This window comes from Toxorhynchites rutilus, chromosome 1 (genome assembly GCF_029784135.1).
Source record: "Toxorhynchites rutilus septentrionalis strain SRP chromosome 1, ASM2978413v1, whole genome shotgun sequence".
NCBI lineage: Eukaryota > Metazoa > Arthropoda > Insecta > Diptera > Culicidae > Toxorhynchites > Toxorhynchites rutilus.
Window position 1 is genome coordinate 178,303,064 of NC_073744.1, and position 23,885 is coordinate 178,326,948.

The 23,885-nt window shown below is 39.4% G+C and overlaps 1 protein-coding gene across 3 annotated transcripts in view; it reads left to right on the forward strand.

The window, feature by feature from the left end:
- The first annotated feature begins 6,147 nt into the window (after positions 1-6,147).
- LOC129767374 (kinesin heavy chain) overlaps positions 6,148-23,885 on the forward strand; it is a 49,036-nt gene continuing 31,298 nt past the window's right edge. For 2 of the 3 annotated variants that reach the window (XM_055768214.1, XM_055768192.1), the window contains exon 1: positions 6,148-7,332. In XM_055768214.1, coding sequence (XP_055624189.1) covers positions 7,186-7,332 — 147 coding nt within the window. In that variant the 5' untranslated portion in view covers positions 6,148-7,185. The remainder of the gene's footprint in view (positions 7,333-23,885) is intronic. The other variant, XM_055768203.1, reaches the window with a different exon arrangement.

Consider the following 23,885-nt stretch of genomic DNA (forward strand, 5'->3'; position numbering starts at 1 on the left):
TTTATAATTTGTTCTTGAAAACTATTGCATTGTTTTACAAATTAATCTCCGGATGACAAGTCGGTGATTCGTGTCCGCTTACAGAGAAAATGTCCGCGATCGTGAGTGTTTGAGAGTTTAAAGGATACTTAAATCGTTCTGAGCTGATTTTTTCGAATCATTGGAGCGCTCGGTCCAATGGCAATGAACAGGTGCCGAACGCAGCACATAAAGTTCCTCACCTTGTGTGACGGGCTAAACTGGACAGTTAGACTGGCTCTCTGAAAATCATCTAGGCCATATACGACCATATACAACGACCGCATTTCACGCCGTAGAACGTTGAGGATCCTGGGAGTGGTAGTCCACTGTAACCTGAACTTCCAGCACCATTTCGACGAGATGAAGAAGAACTGTGCCACCCGGTTAAACCTCTTAAAAATCATCTCCAAACCTCACCGAAGTAACAACCGAATCATCCGTTTACGAGTGGCCAAAGCCATCATCAACAGCCGCCTCACCTATGGTCTCGAAGGGCATGCCTGGCCAGAGATAAACTCCTAAAAACTCTATCACTGATTTACAACAATGCACTACGGATTATCTCTGGTCTGCTACCATCAACACCAGCAGCCTCGGTAATCACTGAAAAAGGGGAACCTCCGTTTAACATTTTTATGGATGCGGCGATAGTCTCCAGAACTGCGAGCTTCCTCGCTAAAACCAGTGGAGGTAAGGTGACGCACCTGACTGTGTTAACGAACGAAATACCGGAGTATTTGAACTATCCTATCAAACAAACCGATCCTGATAGTTATCGATTCGGCAAGCCTCATCGATGCCGTTAGCGCGGCTATATCTAGGCATCCACGGATACAGTCCTAATGTGGTTCCACGGTCATGGTGACGTAGGCGGTAATGAAGTGGCCGGCCGTTTTGCTGGAATCGGTCACCTTGGACAGCTTTTAACGTGTAAAGTACCGCTGGGCAACATCAGATTATGGATTGCCAACACCTTCAAAACTTTTTGGGCGGATAAATAGTTCGTTGAAACGACGCTATTTCTTCAGAGAATCAAAGGCTCAATAACCAGATTAGAAGACGTGAAAGCGAAGAGGGTGCAACGAATTCTTTCCAGACTAAGAACCGGCCACTGCAAAATATCACATAATTGTCACAGGAAATCCTCTCATCCCCTTTGTGACCTGTGCGAGATCCGCAATTCGGTTGGACAAATGGTTTGTGTTTGTCCAAAATTTGAGAATCTGCGAAACTATTACGGAATCAGCGAGAGCATTCGTAATCGTTACGTAACAAAATTAAATTTTTATTCCAAAATAAATTCACGCGCCCGTATATGCTTGAGCAAATAGCTTCGATTTGTGAACCGAATGAGGGGTGTTTCCTGAGCCAAGATGATAAAGCACGTGTTGTAATGGACTTAACAGCATCCAGTAAGCAGGCAACGATTGATGCATCTCGAATATCGCGTTAATCTACCGGATCATGATTTTGTCATGGCTGCTAAACATGGTTTAGACGTTTTGTTACTATGGATTTATTGGTGCCAATGTTTGTGCACCTTATCAACGATTTATCAAGAAAATTTTTAAATCGATACGCAGAAGACCCATTTGAAAATCTGTAAAATTTTCCAGTTATTGAATTGAATGGCGGCTGCAGTTAAAAATATGGACCTTATTCCAGAAAATGAGACGAGCAATTCGTCTCGTTTCGGCTTCAGTCACTGTCGAGACGAGCAAAATTTCCTATTCTAGTACACGAGTTTCATTGATGATGAAACGCTTTACATAAAAATAAAAATCAGTAGATAAACATTGTTTTATCAAAAAATTCCCAGAAGTTGAGTCATAAATTATTCTTTTTGTCAATATGATTATGAAAACACTTTTCGTGCCGCGTTAATATATTTCAAACAACCATCTGGCAGCTCTGGTTATGATGTTCATGTTTACATTTTGGTTGTGGTGTTTGCAAAATGTCAATTTGAAAATCAAATGAAAACCAAATTACTTAATTAAATTTTATGGTTGCAGGTAAAAACATACATTGCTCATGCAATTTTAGTTTAGCTGTGAAACAATTTCAGAAGATGAAAGTGGAACAAATCTATACTGATGCTTTAAATCAGTGTGGGTCAGGTATAGACTTGTAGCGGGCCGCATTCGAATTTTTATTTGTTTCTTTTGTTTCCAAGGAAGATTGCGTTGAACGCGTTCATGAACAACATATACCGACCTCGGACGTCCCTTTTTGGACCTACCGCCCACATCAGCTGTTTCTTTGTACTGTTGTAGTGTATGGAACACGAATCGTTCGTTGATAGAAAACGGTTTGAGCAGCTCGTAGATCTGTTTTGACGTTTTCTCGCACATAAATAACGTAACAATTGCCATACGCTTCTCGTACAGATCGAACTTTATCGTTGCTAGAGAGCGAAGGGGGGCATCGAACTACTCGACTGCAGTGTCACCACTTTTCTTCGCTCCAAATTTCTCAGCTGAGAGCAGTCGCGACTTCTCTGACAGAATTATGGCTATACTAAAACTACTTTTTTTGAGCCATTTTATCTAAATAAGCTTAAAAGTGAGAGATAGCAATGCTTTGAAGTACCAAAATCTGCGAAAAAAATCAGCTTTAATCGACTGGAGTGCATCAACATTATTCCTAGTTATCGACACTCGAGAAAATCTCAATGTCAGAAAATGGGTAAAATGAAAATATCCCATTTGTTGCTTGAACTTGAGTTTATTTTCAAATGAAATAAAAAGATATAGAGAAGAAGAAAAGAATATTGGAACTCACGATGATCCAACGCGTGCGAGTTGATTGACAAGGCATCCTCGAATCCTACATTCATACGAAAAAAGGCAAGCCAATTCCTCGGTAACATCGAAATCCTTCTTTCATCTATCACCACCGAATAAAATACATGGCCGGCAGCTCGTTCTTTCAAACTTTCAAACAAACAATAATTGTTCCTAACTCAGCCAATTTTCCAGCACAGGAAGTGGCTGGCAATAAACCTGTCCATTTTCGAGGCATGTTTCGACGCCTTCAAAACAGCTTCATTAGAAATTAAATAAACCATGATTTATACACATCAAAATGTATATTTCAGACAATTTTCTCTGGAATACACGTCCTTCGTTAGGCACTTTTCTTTTTCTACTAGTGCAGGCTTCCATTTTGCTTCAATTTACACAACATATACAGCGATGAAAAAGCGATTGCCAATAGACACTGAAATGGTGAATGAACTCGAATACCCTCTAGTGGCGAGAGCACAGCAAAATTGAATGAATTTTCTCCCAAACTTTCTCTCTCTTATGAACTCTTGCGTACATACACCCCGTTCTCTCTAATAAGACGTTTGAAAAAGTTTCCAGCAGTTAAACCGGGTTTATACGTTGTCAGTTACTCGGTTGCGAATGAACATCAAACGATCCGAAGAATTACGAACGTATCCATACCACAAAATTTGGCATTTGTTTTGTCGGGTCAGACGAGCTACTCGTCTGTTTTTAGTCTCTGAGCACGTTCTTTCTTTGGGCGTCAATAATAATTACTGTCCAACAGTTTCATTATTCAAACAAATGATTGCTATTCCAGCTGTAGTCCTACGTTCACCTTACGGTTATAAAGCAAATATAACGAGGGGGTCCTATGCGGCCATCTTTTTGGAGCCAGCATAGAAAATCATGAGCATAAAAATCATAACTTCCAGCAGTGATTTAAATTGCAAATCGCCAAGAAAGCTTCCGGATTTCAAATTATAAAGGTTCTGGAATTTCAAGTCTTCATATTTCTAATATTCCAACCAAGAATTAATGCCTGTTTTTTTTTGATGGGGCACAAAAAGATTATATTAGGCTGTCAAAAAAGTCCTGCGGTATTTCCGCGAAGTGTCGTTGTAAGCGCGTAGTTCTTGTTGTATTCATTGTATCGAGTCATACTATAGCTTGTTGGAAAGGTATTTTTGCGCGCTATAATATAGTTCTTGACAGTGTTTTGTTTGGTTAAGTCGTTCGTGTGTTATAGTGTCGCAAATATGGAGCAAAATAAAGAGAAAATCCGACATAGTTTACAGTACTACTATGGCAAAGGCAAAAATGCATCTCAAGCTGCCAATAAAATTTGTGCAGTTTATGGACCCGATACAGTTTCCATTTCCACCGCACAACGATGGTTTCAACGTTTTCGTTCTGGTGTAGAGGTCGTCGAAGATGCGCCACGCTCCGGAAGGCCTGTCGTCGAAAATTGCGACAAAATCGCTGAATTAGCCGAGAAAGACCGGCATAGTAGCAGCCGTAGCATCGGCCAAGAGCTGGGGATAAATCATCAAACCGTTATTAACCATTTGAAGAAGCTTGGATTCACAAAGACGCTCGATGTATGGGTGCCACACACGTTGACGCAAAAAAAACATCTTTGACCGTATCAACGCATGTGAATCGCTGCTGAATCGCAACAAAATCGACCCGTTTCTGAAGCGGATGGTGACTGGCGATGAAAAGTGGGTCACTTACGACAACGTGAAGCGCAAACGGTCGTGGTTGAAGCCCGCTGAAGCGGCTCAGACGGTGGCCAAGCCCTCATTAACGGCCAGGAAGGTTCTGCTGTGTGTTTGGTGGGATTGTCAAGGAATAATCTATTATGAGCTGCTTCCCTATGGCCAAACGCTCAATTCGGACCTGTACTGCCAACAACTGAACCGCTTGAAGGTAGCACTCATGAAGAAGAGGCCATCTTTGATAAACAGAGGCCGCATTGTCTTCCATCAGGACAACGCCAGGCCACACACTTCTTTGGTGACGCGCCAGAAGCTCCGGGAGCTCGGATGGGAGATTCTTTTTCATCCGCCGTATAGTCCGGACCTTGCACCAAGTGACTACCACCTGTTTTTGTCCATGGCGAACAAGCTAGGTAGGCCTGTGAAAATTGGCTATCCGAGTTTTTTTGCCAATAAGCAAGCGAGCTTCTATAACAGGGGTATTATGAAGTTGGCATCTCGTTGGGAACAAGTCATCGAACAAAACGACGCATATTTGACTTAAAACAGATGATTGTAACTAATTTTATGAACAAATGAAAATTCAAAAAAAAACCGCAGGACTTTTTTGACAGCCTAATAATAAAGGGATTTCTAGAAGCTTCCTGCGACTTGTTTCCTTATCGATATTGTTCAGCCCATGTATTTAAAAAAATCCCGAAACTGTAACTGTAAAAAAGCCACTGATTAGTTTATAGTTTACAGTTTACAATTCTTCCACAAGTGCATTTCTTTGGCAAGTGCGTATATGTATGACCATTGTACTGTACGAAAGCCAAACATGTGTATTTTTCTTTCGCACGTATTAATATAACAATGTATTAATCCGTTCAATTCGGTGACAAAAAGGACTAAAATCAAAAAAAGAATAGTCCGGTAATGATCCTATACATTGTATTCAATAAACATTCCACGCCACTAACATTAATTTATACATTCGATTGAACAACATTCTAAAATAGGGAGAAGTCACTTGTCCAAAAAAGTTACTCCTATACTCGCGTCGGTGTCCCAGCCCTAAAGTGATAAAAAAGTGGTACACGTCCCCTTGGTACCAACACATCTTCTTTGAATGGTGTTCACGTTCCCTGTGGAACTTTTGCCGTTTCAACGTATGCATTAACTAGCGGCATTTATTTGAGATTTCTTAAGCCAAATAACACGCCTTGGATGTATTCCGAGGGGCAAGCTCTAGAACACGCGTGACCACAGTGCGAGTCGAAGGAAATTTCTTTGACGAAAAGTCCCTCGGCCAGAACGGGAATCGAACCCGAACACCCGGCATGATAATACCGACCAATAACAAAGAGATAATCGCAAAGTCGTATGGTTGATATTTTCAGAGAAATGAACGAATTATTGATTTCACAGACCTATGCGCGTGTATAGGAGTGTTAAGTACAGAAAATTTATTTCGTAGCTCGCAAGAAGGTGTGCCTTATTCTAAAAATGAAACTAACCGCAAGATTTCAAGCCAACCCACATCGAATACCCACCACTAGAAGCACCGTTTCAGGGCTGTCGCAAACCGCAACATCACTGACGGTTGTCATCTATTTTTTTTCTGCCCGTCACTGGCTGCTGTGTGTTGGTCGTCGATCACTCTTCGCAGTTGCTTTTGGATTATCGAACGGTGCAGTTACGGTTCTGCAGTAGTGAAGGACAGAGTGTGGAGCAAAGCATTGAAAACGGGAGTGTTCCACACACACACACACACACACACGCACACTCAATAGTGAAGAAGCCATTTTCATCCTCTGCAGCAGTACTGTGTGGTGAGGTGTAGTGGCCAAATCGGTGCTGCAGAATACGACTGGCAAAAAGACACGGGAAAAGTTGGAAAAATGTCCATTTTCGTGGCACGGTGCTACTCAACGACGAATAAGTAGACGCGCGAGCACGGCCAACAATGCTACCAGTGCCGCTCTGAACACGTTCCCAAATTCCTGGTACCTGTACGGTTACGTTTCTGTTTTTTCTGTTTCCCTTCAATTTCCTCCGGTTATTTGCCGAAATTCTGTTCGATAGAGGCAGACACTCGAGAGGGCCGCAAGGTGAAAAAAATTAGATCGATATTTTCTTCCATTATTGTCAGTTGGAAGTTGCTGCGGCAGCAGCAACAGCAGAGTCGAAAACGACGTCAGCGATCTCTCGTCGTGTGTTATCCCGTTTTCTATTGATTTTCGCTGTGCGGGCGTGAGTGAAGGAAAATTCGAAAAAGGGGAAAAGTTTTACCCGTGTTTTGTGTGTGCAATCGGCCTCGCTGCATGAAAAAGTGTAGTTTTTGTTAGTATATAGAGAAAACATCAGCATCCAATAAGCATAAGAAGATTGTGATCTGTTCCATCATATGGTATATTGTGTGTAATTAGGATAGATTTTAATTCGTCCTGGCGGAAAGTTTTGCACCGGGGCTCGAAAACGGAACCTTCGACACATTCGGAAGAAAGTTCTTCTCTGCCAGCAGCTTCAGCCGGAGGAGAAAGAGAAGAAAAGGCACGGCACGGTAAGAGCTTGGTTTGGTTGGGTGCTTGAATCATCACCATTATCATCGCCGCCGTCATCCACACGCATACAGAAACTCGTAGGAGAGCTGACGACGAAGACGGAGAGCGATCCGGAGCGGAAGCAAAATGTCGGGTGATCGTGAAATTCCAGCTGAGGATAGCATTAAGGTTGTGTGCCGTTTCCGGCCGCTGAATGACAGCGAGGAACGCGCTGGATCCAAGTTTATCGTAAAGTTTCCCTCCGGTCCCGAGGAAAACTGCCTCTCGATAGGGGTAAGTTTTTTTTTCTCTAGTATCGATTCTGTCTGTTTCTTTGTTTTTGTTGTTCCGTTATGTAAGTTTGTGTCGGGCAGCCGTGGGCTGAGTGGCAGTGTTGCCACATTGAAATCTGCATTTTCGAGCTAAAAAATCTTCTTATCTGTAGAGAAAATAGAAAATCTGTATTGCGGATTTTGCACCTGATAAAACTTTTGCGTTAGAATTAAGTACGAAGTAATCATTGCAAACTTGCAGTACTGCACAATAATCCAGGAAGTGCATTTAAGTGGAAATTAGCATGTAGAGCCCGACAGTTATTCTCTAGATAAAAACTGTCTTCGACAAATTTTTTGCATAGATAGGGCGCTTATTTCGATGTTGTCAAAAATAGGTAATAACATTTAACTTTTATATTTCAAATCCTATATCAGAATTGTATTAGAACGACATTTAGAGTTTATTGATATAAATATTCTGCGATGCAGAACTTGTCAGTATCTTAATTCTACTTAAAATTATTGATGCTTTTTCACCAAAAAACTTATGATTTCAATTTTAGTTTACTTAAATACAAAAAATACAAATCTATCAAATGCCGTCAACGAGCATTTTTAATGTTTGCCCTAAAAAGAATGACAAACAAATGAAGAGAACGTATTTTTTGGGAAGAAATATCAATAACTTTGAGTAGAGTTGCGATATTACAAAGTTGTGCATCGCAAAATGTTTGCTTTAGTAAACTCTAAAAGTCTTCTGAAAACAGTTTGCATGTAAAATTTGCAATATAAAAGTTAGAGCAAAAAACCGTTTTTTTCATGGTGACCCAAACGCAACTTAGAAAAAAAAACGCTAGATTGCTATATAGAATAACTGTCGAGCTCTAGATGCTAATTTCCACATAAATGCACTCCCTGGACCATTGTGCACTGGTATAGCTTGCCAGTAGTTTTTTTTAATGAGATTATTTTCCAATTTCCAATCCTGCGCAAAATGTTTACTGTGCAATTCTTTTTTGCCCAGAGGTCTTATTTGATAAAAATGTGTAATATCTTAGATTAAGAGTTTCAGATACATAGAGAATTATTCCAAATAAAAAAATACAAAAAACATTTTAATTGTACAATTATGGAAAAACCGGCGGATTGAGTTTATTTTATTTCGTTTCGCGTTGAAAACAGTCATTTAGTCCTTCCTCGTGGTGTTCATACATTGTCTTGCAGAATTTAGACAATTGTACTGAGGCACGCGATTTTATTTTAGTCTCATCATTGCCCTAGATTATTTTTTCATCCAACCCCAGATTAATGAAGGAAGTGATGTGATAACTACTAACTGCTACTTGCCTAATTATGTTCTAGCTTTTAATACATTAAACCTTTTAACTTAAAACGTTTTTTTTTATTTTTCATTTTCTAGTTTTTAGTACATTATCTGTTTGATTAGTATACTTCTCTACAATGAAACCATTCAACCTTTTTCTATTTTTGTTTCTTACCTAATTTTCTTCAGCATATTTTGATGATGTACACCCAGGTTTTTTTTTACGATACGTACCTCGTAAAAAAACCGCGTTAATTGGAAAATCCGCTTTAAAAAAACCGCGTTAATTCGAAAATCCGCGTAAAAAAAACGCGTTAATTCGAAAATCCGCGTAAAAAAACCGTGTTAATTGGAAAATCCGCGTTAATTGGAAACTCCCCGTATAGAAAAAAAGGTCACATAAAAATCCTCTTGAGAATCGTGATGGGGTGCGGCATACGCTCTGAGGGAGCTTGAAAGGGAGAGATATGAACTGAGAGAGAGAAGTGATGTTGCGTACGGAGGATTTCTGCTTCGCAGTGGTGTGCTCATCAACCCATTCTTGCACAAGCTTTATGCTATCTCGAGATACTTCTTGCACTTGCAGATTCATCAGCTAGCGACCCAGCTTGTATTTCTCCTGGAAATGCTTTCTCTGCAGCGCTAATTGCCTCTGTTCCAACTCTAACTGCTTCTGGTCTAATTCTTTCTGTTCTGTCAGGCATTTGCGTTGCAAAATCTGTCCTCCGACTTGACGTGGTCGTTCCCATCGAAACTGGCATAGGCGGTGGTGAACAACGCGGGCAAATTGAATCTGTGTTCGCTACAGATGCATCGAACCTGGCACATAGGTGCGGCACTAATATCCGTCAATAGCACTAAGTTCCGTCATATGGTCTCAGGAAGCATGAGGGACAGATTTGATATTGCTCAGTTTTTTTTACGCGGTGACCGCGTTAAAAAAACCGCATTTATTGGAAAATCCGCGTAAAAAAAACCGCGTTAATTGGAAAATCCGCGTAAAAAAAACCTGGGTGTACTGTATACTATTAGTCAAATCATTTCATTCGATACCGATATTGGGGGAATTACAAAAAATACGCACACCTTTTTGAATTTATGTAGTTCATAATGTAGTGTGTTCTCCAAGTCAAGTCAAGTGAAACCGTTTAAAAAAGTAATTGGCTATATCGGCCATCTTGGATTTGATTTTTTCTAAATAGCTGTGATCTACTGGTCAAGTCCCTTTACTTGATACCATTTTTGATGGGGTTTGTTTTGAGCTGAGACGAGACATGACAAAAGGGGACTCCGATTCCGGACCACATTTTCTATCAAACTTGGACCACTCACAACTCTGATTGGTTGATGAGGAAACAAATTGAAAAAGATAAATATACAAGAATAGGATTTCCAACTTTTTTACAGTGCTGCTAAAAATATTAAAAATTGAATAATAGTTGTTTCACATTTCAATTTAGTAAACATTTATACTATCGATTTCTTGTGTATTTTTGTTTCTTTTACGTCCTTTTTTCTGTTCCTTGAATAGAGGAAAACTTTGAATAGCTGCTTTTTGTGACTCTCCTGCCATCTAGCATAGCATAATAGCAGTTACTTTCCAACTGTAAAGCAGTTAACAATCAAATTAGGAGCAAACAACAAATAACAACCGAGGCAGTGGAAAAAATATTCAAAATCATGTTGGAACCTAAATATACATACAATAATACATACTAAACAAACCCTGAATAAGCTCATGTTAAAATTTGGAAATGTATAATTTTATCAAAATTTCAGTACTCTATGTATTTGAATGTTTTTTTTCCAAAAACATTCATTAATCAGACTCAGTTATATATTATCTAACGTTTACAGAGTCAAATTACACCTTAAATATTTGAATGATATCAGGGTTGAATTATAGGGCCTTATTCCCGTATACACTTCATGGTTAAAACGAAACGAAGTGTATCTGCGATGACAACGGTACGGTGTATAGACATCTGTATACGAAATTAGTTTTCAATAAGGCTTAAAAATAGCTGTATAGGCTCTATCAGAATAGCCGACCAGAAGGCAGTTTCAAATTTGCTAAAATCTGAATTAAATTTTTCATTTGGCGTTATTTATTTACCTGAAGCACATCTTTCTTATCCTAACTTAACCTATTTTCTATACACTTTTCGATATTCCCATTAAAACTTATCATAATAAATATAAAATGAATAATCAATTATATTCATGTACAATTCTTGTAAGAGACTTTTTTACCACACGAAAAAAAAACAAAGTTTTCCATTCACATTGAACACTAATTTGATACGGAGAAATTAATTTTCATTCATAATTTTATTTGAAAAATGTTCATTCTGCCTGAAAATCCATTATCTTTGACGCTTCTTCAACTTGTAAAACGAAGTTCAATGACGTGTCGACCATTCTTTTTCATCGAGAAGTGTATACGTGAGTAAGGTCCATAGTATCTTGATAAATAAAATGAACCAGAAATTGATTCATGCATTTCAACACATCATACTCCTGCTATCAAATCTAGATTTTCTAGTTTTCTTTGCTCTCTCCGCATATCTTTTTTTCTTTGGCAAACAAAAAAAAACAGAAAAATACTTATTGTTCAAAATATGTGACATCCAGTTGAATTACCAAAAATGATACAGCTCAGAAAATACATGATACGAAGAACACATTATTTCTCTCATGGAGAAATAATCTACCGAAATTTTATAACATTTGGCAACCTTCACATCTCGCTTCCCTGTTATCTAGCGCTTGATAGACAAAAATACAGAAAGAAGTGTAAGAAGCCAGTTGTCACGTCTTATCTTAGATTTAAAAAAAAAATGTAATTCGCCATTTTGTGGTGGCAGCCGTCGTGGATTTGCATTTTTTTTTATAAATAACTGTGTTCTACTAGTCAAGCCCTTTCATTTGATACCCATATTGATGGGGTTTTGAGAAAATATGTAATCCGCCATTTTGTAGCGGCCGCCATCTTGGATTTTTAAAATAAAGAAATAGTCAGTTTTATAATGACTGCAGAGATAATTGTGTGTTCCAAATTTCAGATCAATCGGTCAGCATGAAGGGGGTCAAAGCAATTATTAATGTGGTAAAGCGCTACAGAAAAACATGTTACAAACACACAAACCTACGAACATACAAATTACTGGGCAAGCTAAAAAAAACCGTTCAAAAGTTATGTAAATCTGTATCATTACAGAAAAATCTGTATATGTGGCAACACTGCTAAGAGGGAAGGTATGATTCATTCTGCTGCGATTTATAGCTCAACACATCAAGCAAAAGCAGCGCAGGAGACGACGGGCTGTTATTGATTTTCGTACTTCAGTGTGGAGAAATAGCACCAGGTTGTTGTGCTCGGGAGGCAGGATTTTGGCTGAGTTGGTCGATTCCGAGCCGTTGTTTGATATGTGCCAATGTTCTGTTTAGGCTACCGCAACCATTGGAAGCATCGACAAACGCGTGGGGGCGTGCAGTTTATACTGTTATGGGGGGCGTCGAGTGTTTCTTTTTCCATTCTCCGGTAGAATATGTGCAGTTATATCGCTCACGGTTTCAACAGCTGCTCTGAGTCAGAGCAAAACTGGGAAGAGCGGCGAGGTCAGAACAGAAAACTGCACTGCGTTTTGAACCTCAAGTATATAGAGTTAGGCTGAATCACGATGGGGATGCAATATAAGATCCAAAACGGTAAACTTGTTAATTTGCGATTTTCTTTTTGCTGTGGGGTCCACAAAATCAAACCATCCGTTAGGCAACTTTGGCTATGATAGTGTGAGGGACTGTTTCATTAACGCTTGACTGCGACCACGCTCGAATTTACAGTTCGCTAACGATTCTTCAAAGGCACACAAAGACGCCTTCAACTTTAAAGTTTATATTATCGAATCAGTAATTACCTAAGGAGTTAATGCAACAGATGGGTCCCTGCAAGGGTGAAACAGAATGTTAATTTTCACCCCTAACATAAACCAGAATTAAACCATCCAAATCATTTTTTAAGACTGGCTCCACTCCAGTTTTGAGTACTCTGAACAGGTGGCGCTTCTAGCATAGTTTTCCTTGTGTAAGGTGCGATTTTTGGCCTTTTGTGTTGCGAAGGTTTATTGCTTTCATGCGCCGGAAACTGAATTTATGCTATCTACTTCACCCCTAATTATCTTTGCTTTCTAATTCTTCCCTTTTCTTGTTTCTTTTCCATGCCATGACCTGTAATCTTCCAGAAACTCTTTACGCGTGTTTATGTACATCTGTCGGTTAGACTATTGATAAACACATTTCTAAATCTATGTTCGTGTTCTCCCAATTTACTTGTCATTTGGTTTTCGTTACCTGTTTACCACCCTTCAGATTTTCTTAAAATTTTATCCCCTTGCTGTTTTCTAGAGTCCATTGAGGACTTCGGAAAATAATTATCTAGGCACCCGTTGCGGAATTCCACGACCTGGTGAAACGTCAAGGCGCGTAATGAATGGAATACGAGTTATAGAGTTGGAAATGCTTAGAATTGAGGATCCCACTCTTTGGACTGATGTGCTTGCGGGATCCATCTGTTTGTGGTGTTGGGAATGTAGAGCCTATAGATCCTAGCATTGTAGAGGATAAGTAGCCTCTAAGCGTACTCTGGAGAATAAGGAAGAAGATGAAGGCGGTATATGATGATGTTCCTCACATAGTGCAGGAGTAAATGAAGCAAACTACTCTATGAACAGATTCTGTAGGAAAATCCAAAGGTTTGCATGAAATTAAAATAATATTAATAATTTCATTGCTATCGGGACACTCAATGTCAATAAAAAGCTTGAATAAATCAAAATTTGGACGCCAGGAAACAGTTTCATCTCAGAACAGTTCTGATCAAATGTCCCTAAATAACTTTTTCTTGGGTTGTTGCAAATTGTCGCAAATCGTTTGGAAAATCTGTATATTTCGACGGAAAAAAATCACGTTTTTTTTTTTTATCTTCGCTTATTTTTCGTCGGCCTATTTCCGCCACTTTAGTGCCAATCACCGACATCAGGGAGGCGACTCCACCTGTTCCTACCTATCAGACTCAACAACTCATGAGCCGGGCCAACTTCTTTTACTTCCGCTCCGAAGGGAGACGTAACCAGAGATTTTTCGCCTCAGAAAATCCCAACGACGCCAGCTGGGATTGAACCCAGGCCGATCGGATTGTGAGGCTGTTACGCTAACCATACAACCACTGGCGCCGTCAAAAAAAAAAAAAAAAATCACGTTGATCCGTTTTGTTTTGAAAATTTCATTTTGGACACCCACATTGAAAATCCGGCGTGGTCAAGTACTACTGTAATCGCGAAATCGCTGGAAGTGGCTAAATCGACCGAGTATGATGTGCTGAAACGTTTCCGTGAACGGGCAATCGTTGTTCAGATGGATCAGACAACGCGTAGTAGTGAAACTAACACAATTCTAACCATAGTACCGTCCAGAGAATTCGTATGCGGGAAGGTTGTCGTAATTTCCCTGCCTGCAAGGAACCAAACAGGACGCTGGAGCGAAATCTGGTGGCCAAAAAACGCGCTCGAAAGTTATTTAACAAGGTTTTGACGAAGTACGAAGGATGTATGCTGGTGGATGACGAAACGTACCTGAAGATGGATTTTGGACAGCTCCTGAAATTCTATAAGGCCACTGCTAGAGATGTCCCCAGCAAATTCAGATTCGTTTTCGCTGATAAATTTGCCAAGAAGTTCCTGTTTTGGCAAGAGATCTGCAGCTGTGAACAGAAAACCAAGGTCCTCGTCACAAACAAGACAATGGATTCGAAAATGTATAGGAAAGAGAGCCTGCTGGAAAGTCTTCTCTCCTTTTATTAAGGCCCACAAAGGACCGGTGAGATTTGGCCATTTCTGGCAAGCTGCTACTACAGTTGAGAAGTGCTTCAGTGGTACTGTAACAATGGGATCGATTACATCGAAAAAGACCTCAATTGTTCCAAGATGTTCGGTTAGAGCAGCGATACTCAACCTGCGGCCCGGCGGGCTCTTTTGGTTGGCCCATCTGTGTATGACGTTTAGAACTCTATAAATATTGGTGAAAGTCCACATCCTCACTCAGTTAAAGCATTCATTCATTGGCCCTTGTGAGTGCTACCAAATGTATGTACTAAAAAGTTTCATACATGAATTTTCATAATGTTTGTTTCTCGGTGATTGTTATTTCGTAGTACTTTTTTTTGTTTTGCGGCCCACGACACCATGCCTAACATGTGTTTGTGGCCCCTCTAAAAAAAGGTTGAATACCACTGGGTTAAGGCATCTACGGATCGTGTTAGAGCTAAACTCAACGATTGTATGTGGGTTTCAAGTTGCAGGATGTACCGATCCATAACGAACGGAATCTACTAGTTCGGGATATCACACTGGACAACATCGAAGTAACACACCCTTTAATTCAGTTGGAATCCGAAGAAGACAAACAAGCAAGGATTCCATTGATTACGACTGATCGAAAAGTCTAGGGAGGTCTCGAAACGAGTCCATTATGTAAGTGGAACAACTTCAGTTTTCTTAGCAGCTATGGGAGGGCATACCAGATGGAGGGTGTCTGAATAAAGATCTTGGTCTATATGATCAAGTTCAGCAGCAGATATGAGACCGTAAAGCCAAGGGGTTTTCACGTAAAGCTTTGGAGCATTACTAAGCCAGGTCAATGCTGGTAGCTTCCAGTGGGGATTGTCTTGAACCAGAAGAAACCGAACAAGCTGAAGTTGCGGTCTTCATGTGAACTCAAGTTCGGAAATTTCTGAGATTCCTGGTCAGGGAAAACTCAGTACAAGATTCGCTGATTTACGTCTTGGTCATCCGAAATTACTTGTCTGATATTCCGGAGACGGCAGTACAAGTAGGAGGCAAATCAACAGCGATGGAGAAGAATATCCGAATGACGAAAAGTGAGCAATTCGAGTGAGTGTTGGGTTTGAAATGAATACCTACCGAACGAGAAGTCATACGCCCTCTAGTAGTGAGCTTCTTCGATCCAATGGAACTGATTTCGTTATTTTCTGACATCGGAAGGATACTTTATAAGTTTACGTGTTAGTCGACGCGAGTAAATCTGCGTGTGCATGTCCGGTGTATTTCGATATTGAGCTTGTAGCTGCAAGATCATGGGTAGCTCACATGAAGATGCTCACTGTTTCACGTCATGAACAACAAGTAGACAAGTCCAAGTCCTGGGATCTGGTCTTCTCAACAGTGTGATATTCATGCACACCTCTCTCAGTGACAAAGCGTGTTTCCTGGACCGATTCATGCACTGTTCTCGCTTGGATTAGACCAGACAACCAAAGCTATCATCAGTATATGGGTTTTCGGATCGAGGAGATATTGACACCAACGGATGTTAGTGAATGAACAAAGATCGTTTCGACGTTGAACGTAGAGATGGGCAAAACGGTTCATCTCAGTGAGCGGCTCAGAGCCGTGCGTTCAATGAAAAGAGCCGGCTCATTTGAGCGGCTCAACGGTTCTTTTCAAGAAATGGTTTATTCGGATATGTAAAGAATGGAAAACATAAAAAATAAAGTTTAAAACAGTAATCAGTAATAGTATAGTGTAGTAAAAATATTACTTTACTGAAGGTTTTCTCTGATATATTTCCATCACAATAATCTTTTTTATTTTTTTTTTATTTATAAACATTATCTTTTCAATGTTATCTGATGAAAGTCTATTACATCTTTCACTGCAAACCTGTCCTGCTTTCGGAAAAACTCGGTCACATGGTACTAAAGTCACCGGAATACATAATATTTTCAAAAAAAAGTAGAGCCGCGGAGAGATAAATTTCCTTTCATTCCACCAAAGCTAAGGGTCGCTTATTCTCAGCAAATGTGGTTCCACTAAATATTTATCTACAATAGATATTGCAACAGCTTTTGGATCATGTGGGGATCGAAGATTGCCAACCAATGTATCAAACTCCTCCCATACAGATGACCGCGCTTCACCACCAACGATTTGTAGTAGTTTCGTAGGCGTGTATTCTATGGATGTCATTTTTAACGTCCTTATCAACGACTAATGTGCACAGTTGTACTTTCTGTTATCCCCAAAACCTTGCTGCTTGAAGCGAGGATCTAGCAGTATTGGTTAGGCTACTAATTCGCCTGACTCAAGATTTGTAAAAAAACATTACCAGCTTCGAAATCATTACATTACAGAGCTTTTTTAAAATCACTAGAACTGATTGCTATTGATCCATATAATGTTGGTCATGTCGAATTATCAGTCGGGAGAGTATATCAGTTTTCGATAACGACACAGTTTTCTCCCCGCTTTACATCCCAAATTTTTTTTAAATGTTTGGAATGTAACTTGCACTTTACATAAATAACTGTGTTCTACTAGTCAAGCCCTTTCATTTGATACCCATATTGATGGGGTTTGGACGAAATTTGTTTGTGTGCCATTTTGTAACCGCCCTCATTTTGGATTTCCATTTTACATAAATAACCTACTAGTCCTACTAGTCAAGCCCTTTCAATTGATACCCGTATTTATGGGGTTTCGACAAAAATACGTAATCCGCCAAAATTTACAACTATACAAACAGCTAAAAAAACCGCTTAAAAACCAGCATGGGAAACATATTTCTTCCGCACTGCCGCAGGCCACGGTGCGTCAGAACGAGCGTACGATCCACGGTTCCAATAAGCCGGCTCTTAAAAGAAACACGGTTCTTTTTTTGAACCGTGGTTCTCAAATGAACGGCTCTTGAATGAACCGCGGTTCAAAAAAGAGCCACGGCTCATAAAAGAACCGTGGGTCTTTTCTGAACCGTGGTTCATTTAAGAGCCGTTCACTCGAGTGCCGCGGCTCATTTTGAAAGAACCGTGGATCGTACGCTCTTTCTGACGAACCGGCTCAAATGAGCGGCTCGTGAGCGCTCGCCCATCTCTAGTTGAACGTGTCGGATGATGCAACGAAATTGGGTTCAGGCCCGAAAATCAGCTCTGACAGTCGATTTTCTGAGGGGACCGGAGAAATCCTGCCCTTAAATGATAAAACGGATGCACTCACCGAAGATCTGTACAGGAATCGCATGGCGGTACGGAGAAGATTGAAGCATTGTAACGGATTATTTTTTCTCAAAGTTTTGTCAAACGTTTGCAATAGAAAGAAACGCTGGTTTACGGAGTTATTGAACTTCAGGCGTATAGAACAGTTGGCTTTTATAGGATTGCTGCGAACTAAGTTCTGGGCAGATACCAGTTGTTGAATTTCTAATACAGGTCGGGCTCGATTATATATGATTCGATTATATACAGTTTGAAAAAAAAAAATTACATTTCAAATATGACTCAAATTAAGAAAAAATGTAAACTGTCAACGTTAAGGTGAAATTTTAAGTAGCTATTATATGTACAGTAGGGTAAGAATCGTGATTTTTGAAGATTTTGCTTGAATTTTCTCGAGGAATTGTTTAAATCGAGATTGTTGCGAAATTTAGATCTGACTTTAAGGGGATGAATCAAAAATTAAATTCTTCTTTAATATTCAAATAACGAAAAATCTATATATATATATATAAAAATGGAGTGATGTCTGTCTGTCTGTCTGATTCTTATAGACTCGGAAACTACTGAACCGATCGACATGAAAATTGGTATGTAGGGGTTTTTGGGGCCGGGAAGGTTTTCGTGATATTTTGAGACCCCTCCCCCCTCTCTAAGGGGGGGCTACCATACAAATGAAACACAAATTTCTGCATTACTCGGAAATTAACCAAGCAAACGAAACCAAAGTTGGCATGTGAAAGTTTTAGGGTGCAATAAATGTTTCTATGATGGTTAGACAGTCCTTCCCCCACTCAAAGGGGGGGCTGCCATACAAATGAAACACAAATTTCTGCATTACTCGAGAATTAATCAAGCAAATGAAACCAAATTTGGCATGTGGAGGTTTTAGGATGCAATAAATGTTTCTATGGTGATAAGATACTCCTTCCCCCTCTCTTAGAGGGGGCTGCCATACAAATGAAACACAATTTTTTGCATTACCCTAGAATTAATCAAGCAAATTAAACCAAATTAGGCATATGGAAACTTTAGGGTGCAATGAATGTTTCTATGGTGGTTAGATACCCCTCCCCCCTCTCTTAGGGGTGGCTGCCATACAAATAAAACACAAATTTCTGCATTACTCGAGAATTAATCAAGTAAATGGGCGGGACGAAGTTTGCCGGGTTAGCTAGTATATGTATAAAAAACGAATAAAAAAATTTTTTTGACTTGATTATATACAAGATTCGATTATATACAGTTGAAAGAAATTCGAGTCTGTATATAATCGAGTCCGCCCTGTAGTGCTTTTCGAATTAATTTATATTGAAAAGCACTACAGCACAAGGTGAATGCAAATTTATTATTTTTTCTCTGGACTTTCTGGTGTTTATGCGGCCTTCAATGGGGAAAACAAAAATAAAATGCATCGTATGTTTGAAAACAGAAATGAAATTTTTCATTCCCTGTTTCAAGAATAGACAAAAATACAGTATAGAATAAGTAGATAAATTGCAGAAAAGACTTTTGATTTTCCAAAGATCGATTCTTTAGTATTACCCCTCGAACATGTCTGTGACGGTGCGTAACGTAACCCTATCGGATTATCTGGGAAGTGTGGGAGAAAGCAATAGCAGGCAAAATGTAAACAAAACCAAAAAAAGAACAGAGAGAAAGTGATTTAGTTGATTTGAAAAATTATTCGGAAACGAATTTTAATTGAAATCAATTATATTTCAAGCAGACGCTAGTACATTGATACTTAAGTGCCGTAATTAATAGAGATTGTGATAGGAGAAAAACATTGTGCGGAGACCGAAACGTAAACGGGAAATGAATTTTATTATAGAACCTATCCTAAATAAATAAACATTTATAGCTTTAAGCGGATCAAATCAAATCAAAGTTGGTTGATTTGTGTTGGAAAAACTCCCATCCAAATCTATCACAATTCGTCAAGATCGATTTTTAATGACGATCACCCAATCCTAATATGGATCATTCTCCCCCACATTAAATCATCGTGGCGTATATCTGTCGATTTGTGTCCAACTAAGCGTTGGTCATGCATTGAGTCTTGTGTACAGTAAATACTGTTCTATTTTTGCAAAAAATGGTCAATTTATTATCAACAGTCGGACCGCAATTCTGCCAGACTCTGAGAACAAGCGAGCAGACATAACCGAAATTTTTAGCTATCCAAACCAGACACCAGACTAGTTTCGGTTCCTCGTAGTGGATAATGGCGAATAGAACGTGCCAATCGGAATCCTACGTTTGTGCCAAGGAAGTGTAGGTAGCAGTTGTGTTTAATTTAAATTAGTTCCCACACGTGACAATTGGGTGTTTGGAGTGAATCAGCCACCCCTTTCTATGTGCAGCTTCAAGCCATTCGCTAATTCGAACAAGCTTTCGCGGTTGGTTGTTAACTGACTAGACGTTCAAAACATTATGTCATTTTTCGTGACACTTCTTCCGCTTCTCATAACACTCTGTCTATCTTTTATTGACTTTTTCATTTATGATAAATGTCTCTATTCATTGCTATCGCATCAAATTGTTTAGAATCAATCATTCGTCGGGCGATAGAAAATGAAGTCGAGAAAGTCAAGAGCGACACCACTGGTTCTGGTTGTCAGATTTTCGTGAAAAGTGGTAGTTTTGTTCTTTATAGCAAAATATTAGACCCGTATTTTTTATTTCTACATTAGGGTGCCCATTTCCATTTTAGGGTGGTCCGAAAATCCATTTTATCGCCTTTCTCTCAAAAATGACTTTTTTCGAAAATTTATAACTATTGAACTACTGGACCGATTCAGATGATCGATATATCAAACTAAAGCCAATTACTTAGTCTTTTTTATGCTTCCCAAAAATTTGGGTTTCGTTCTCGTAATTATTGATTGCATTTGTTTTATGTAGTTTTTATGGCAAACATACAAATATTGCGCAAATGTGATATTTTTTTAAAGATCATAAATATTTTAGATCATTGGCATCAGTTGGATAGGTCGATCATTTGAATCGGTCGGTAGTTCAAGTGTTATGAATTTTTGTAGTGGAAAATTTGTTTTCATTAACCTTCGGTTAACTTTGAAAATTAATAACATAAAAACGAAAAAAATCACACCTCTGATTCAATACAATCAATACAATCAATAATTACGAAAACAAAAACCAATTTTTTAGCAAGCGTAATATTTATCCGAAAAAAACTGAGCATTTGGCATCATCTGAAAATCTCGTTTCGCCTAATAGTTGAGAGTTCGCGTTTTTAGAATCATATCACTTACCGCAGTGAATCCTGATTTTTCCTCACCATTCCCACTAATAATTATTCCTTCCATGATAATAGCTAGGGAACCACGATCAGACCATTCTGGCCTTCGAGCAGCAAATATCATACTAACATTCCTTCCCTTCCCCTGGTGACTGTAAGGGCGTGGCCGGCGTCGTCATTGACCATTTAAAACTCGAATCACCGAAACTTGCACAATGAGAATGATTTGCTAGTCCCAAGCGTCATTCTGTGTGTTCTTTGTGCAATTTGGTTGGTTCAGGTCAATCACGGAGAGCAACTACGAATTGTACAGTGTACCCAAGCTCAAGCTTAATTGGATATATCGATTATCTGAATCGGTCCAATAGTTCAAAAGTTATGAATTTTCAAAAAAGCCATTTTTGAGAATATGACGATTTTTCGGATACTTTGCTGGTTTCACAGGAAGAAAATCTGAGTAAACAGTTACCGCATCATAACTCTCACGAATAAGATTACTTCTTATCAGTTTATCACTTCTTTTAGCACCGCAACGTTGAAGTAGGCAATTGCAAAGTGCCTCGTAGCTCCGCTAGGAATGCTCCAAACAGATTTTTCTCTACGCCATTCGATCCGGGCCCTTTTCTCACATTCATCACACTTAATTCTTAATCTTATATCTAATATGTATTTAAATTTCACCTTATTCTATTGTTAGTAAAAAGGGGTTTGATTTCTCACGAAGGAAAATAGGAAGGGGAATTTAAGGATATAAGGACAATCACAATCATCTAACAACGTGTTCGATATCGTGGTAACCTTGGCCACAATCACAGATATTGCTATCGGCAAGATTAAAACGAAAGAGTTGCGCGTCTAAAGCCTGGTTTAGAGTTCCCGTGAACGTGAACTTGAACAGGTGGTGGAATAGTATGATCATTTCACGGTGAACTATATTGCGAACAAACAACTCAAAAAATCGTGGTGAATAGAACGTTTTCGTTCACGTTCACGTTCATATTAAAAGCTCGGCAGTGAACGTGAAGTATATAAACATTGAGCTTCAATAAAGTAATTCGGATAAAATATACAGTTGTTCACGAATCAACCCGAAGCAACGAAGTTTTTCAACCCGTGCAGAGATCTGATTAAATGAAATAGCATCCATATCAAAATTTTCATTGAAAACTTGAGAATTGCTAAACATATCCTTTTACAGTTCACGGTGAAATAATTTTCAGAATGCCTTGGGACATTCGAACGTGAACATGAACGAGGAAACATTTTGACGTCTATATTCACCACTGTTTCCACGTTCACGTTCACCGAAGTCGGTGAACTATGGTGAGTTCACCAACATCTCGATTCCACGGTGGAAATTCAGAATCGTTGTGAAATATTGAATCAATCCTCTTTTATCAATATGAATTGCGTTTAAACATGTTTTTTAACTAGAAAATGTTTCTTCCTATCGTTTCAAGATGTTTTCCTCGCGTTTTATATATGGGCTGATGAATTATTAACAAAAAAGTGTTTGTCCGCGTTCACGTTCACGGGAACTCTAAACCTACCTTAACGAACAGTGATTGGACATGAGTCGAGAGAAGGTGCGAATGTCTCGACTCAAGTCCAGACTTTTGAACCATGATTTGAGGCTAACCTTAGGGATAATCGAGTGAAGTCACCGGCCCAATTCATCTTCGTTCCACTGTTGTTGCCAGTTAGCGATGGTATTTTTACTGGCTAAGGAATAATATTCATTGAAGACGAATTGGCGCTGATAAATAACGCCTTCAATTGCACCTACCTTTGCTAATGAGTCAGCCCTCTCATTAACCGGAATTAAGCAATGTGAAGGGACCCAGACAAAGATAATGACATAACCGCGTCTAGATAAAGCACTCAAAATTTCTCATATTCTCTCAAGGAAGTACGGCGAGTGCTTTTCCGGCCTCACTGAACGGATAGCTTCGACAGATCTAAGACTATCCGTTACAATGTAATAGTGTTCAACAGGTCGTGAGGCGACGCTGTCCAGTGTCCAGTGAAACGCTGCCAATTCAGAAATATACACTGAGCAAGGATACTGAAGACTGTGGGAGGTGCTAAAAACTTCGTTGAACACTCCATATCCTGTGGACTCATTCATAGAGGACCCATCAGTGAAGTACATATTATCACAATTGATACGACCATACTTTGCATTGAAGATCGTAGGAACGATCCCCGATCGATGATAATCTGGAATTCCATGGATTTTCTCCTTCATGAACAGATCAAAATGTACAGAGGAATTGATGTAGTCAAGAAAACAAATACGGTTGGGAATATACGAAGAAGGATCAACCTGCATGTAAATGAATTCATGATATGAACTCATGAATCCAGAATGAAAATTTAGCTCGATCAACTGCTCAAAATTTCCGATCACCAATGGATCTATAACCTTACACCGGATGAGGAGCCGAAAAGATAGTAAATTGAAGCGATCTTTTAGTGGGAGTACGCCTGCCAAAACCTCGAGACTCATGGTATGCGTTGAGGGCATACATCCCAACGCAATACGGAGACAAAGATACTGAATTCGCTCGAGTTTAATGAGGTGTGTTTTGGCAGCTGATTGAAAACAGAAACTGCCATACTCCATCACTGAGAGAATAGTTGTTCGATACAACATTATAAGATCTTCGGGGTGGGCTCCCCACCATGTGCCGGTAATTGTACGGAGAAAGTTTATTCTTTGTTGACATTTTTTACTCATATACCTAATATGGGCCCCCAAGTAGATTATGGAGTCGAACCAGACCCCAAGATACTTGAATGACATAGCATGAGTGATCGGTTTACCCAAAAGTTGAAACATTTGTTTTGCTGGGCTATGCTTCCTAGGAATAACCACCATCTCCGTTTTCTCCGTGGAGAATTCGATCCCTAGCCCAA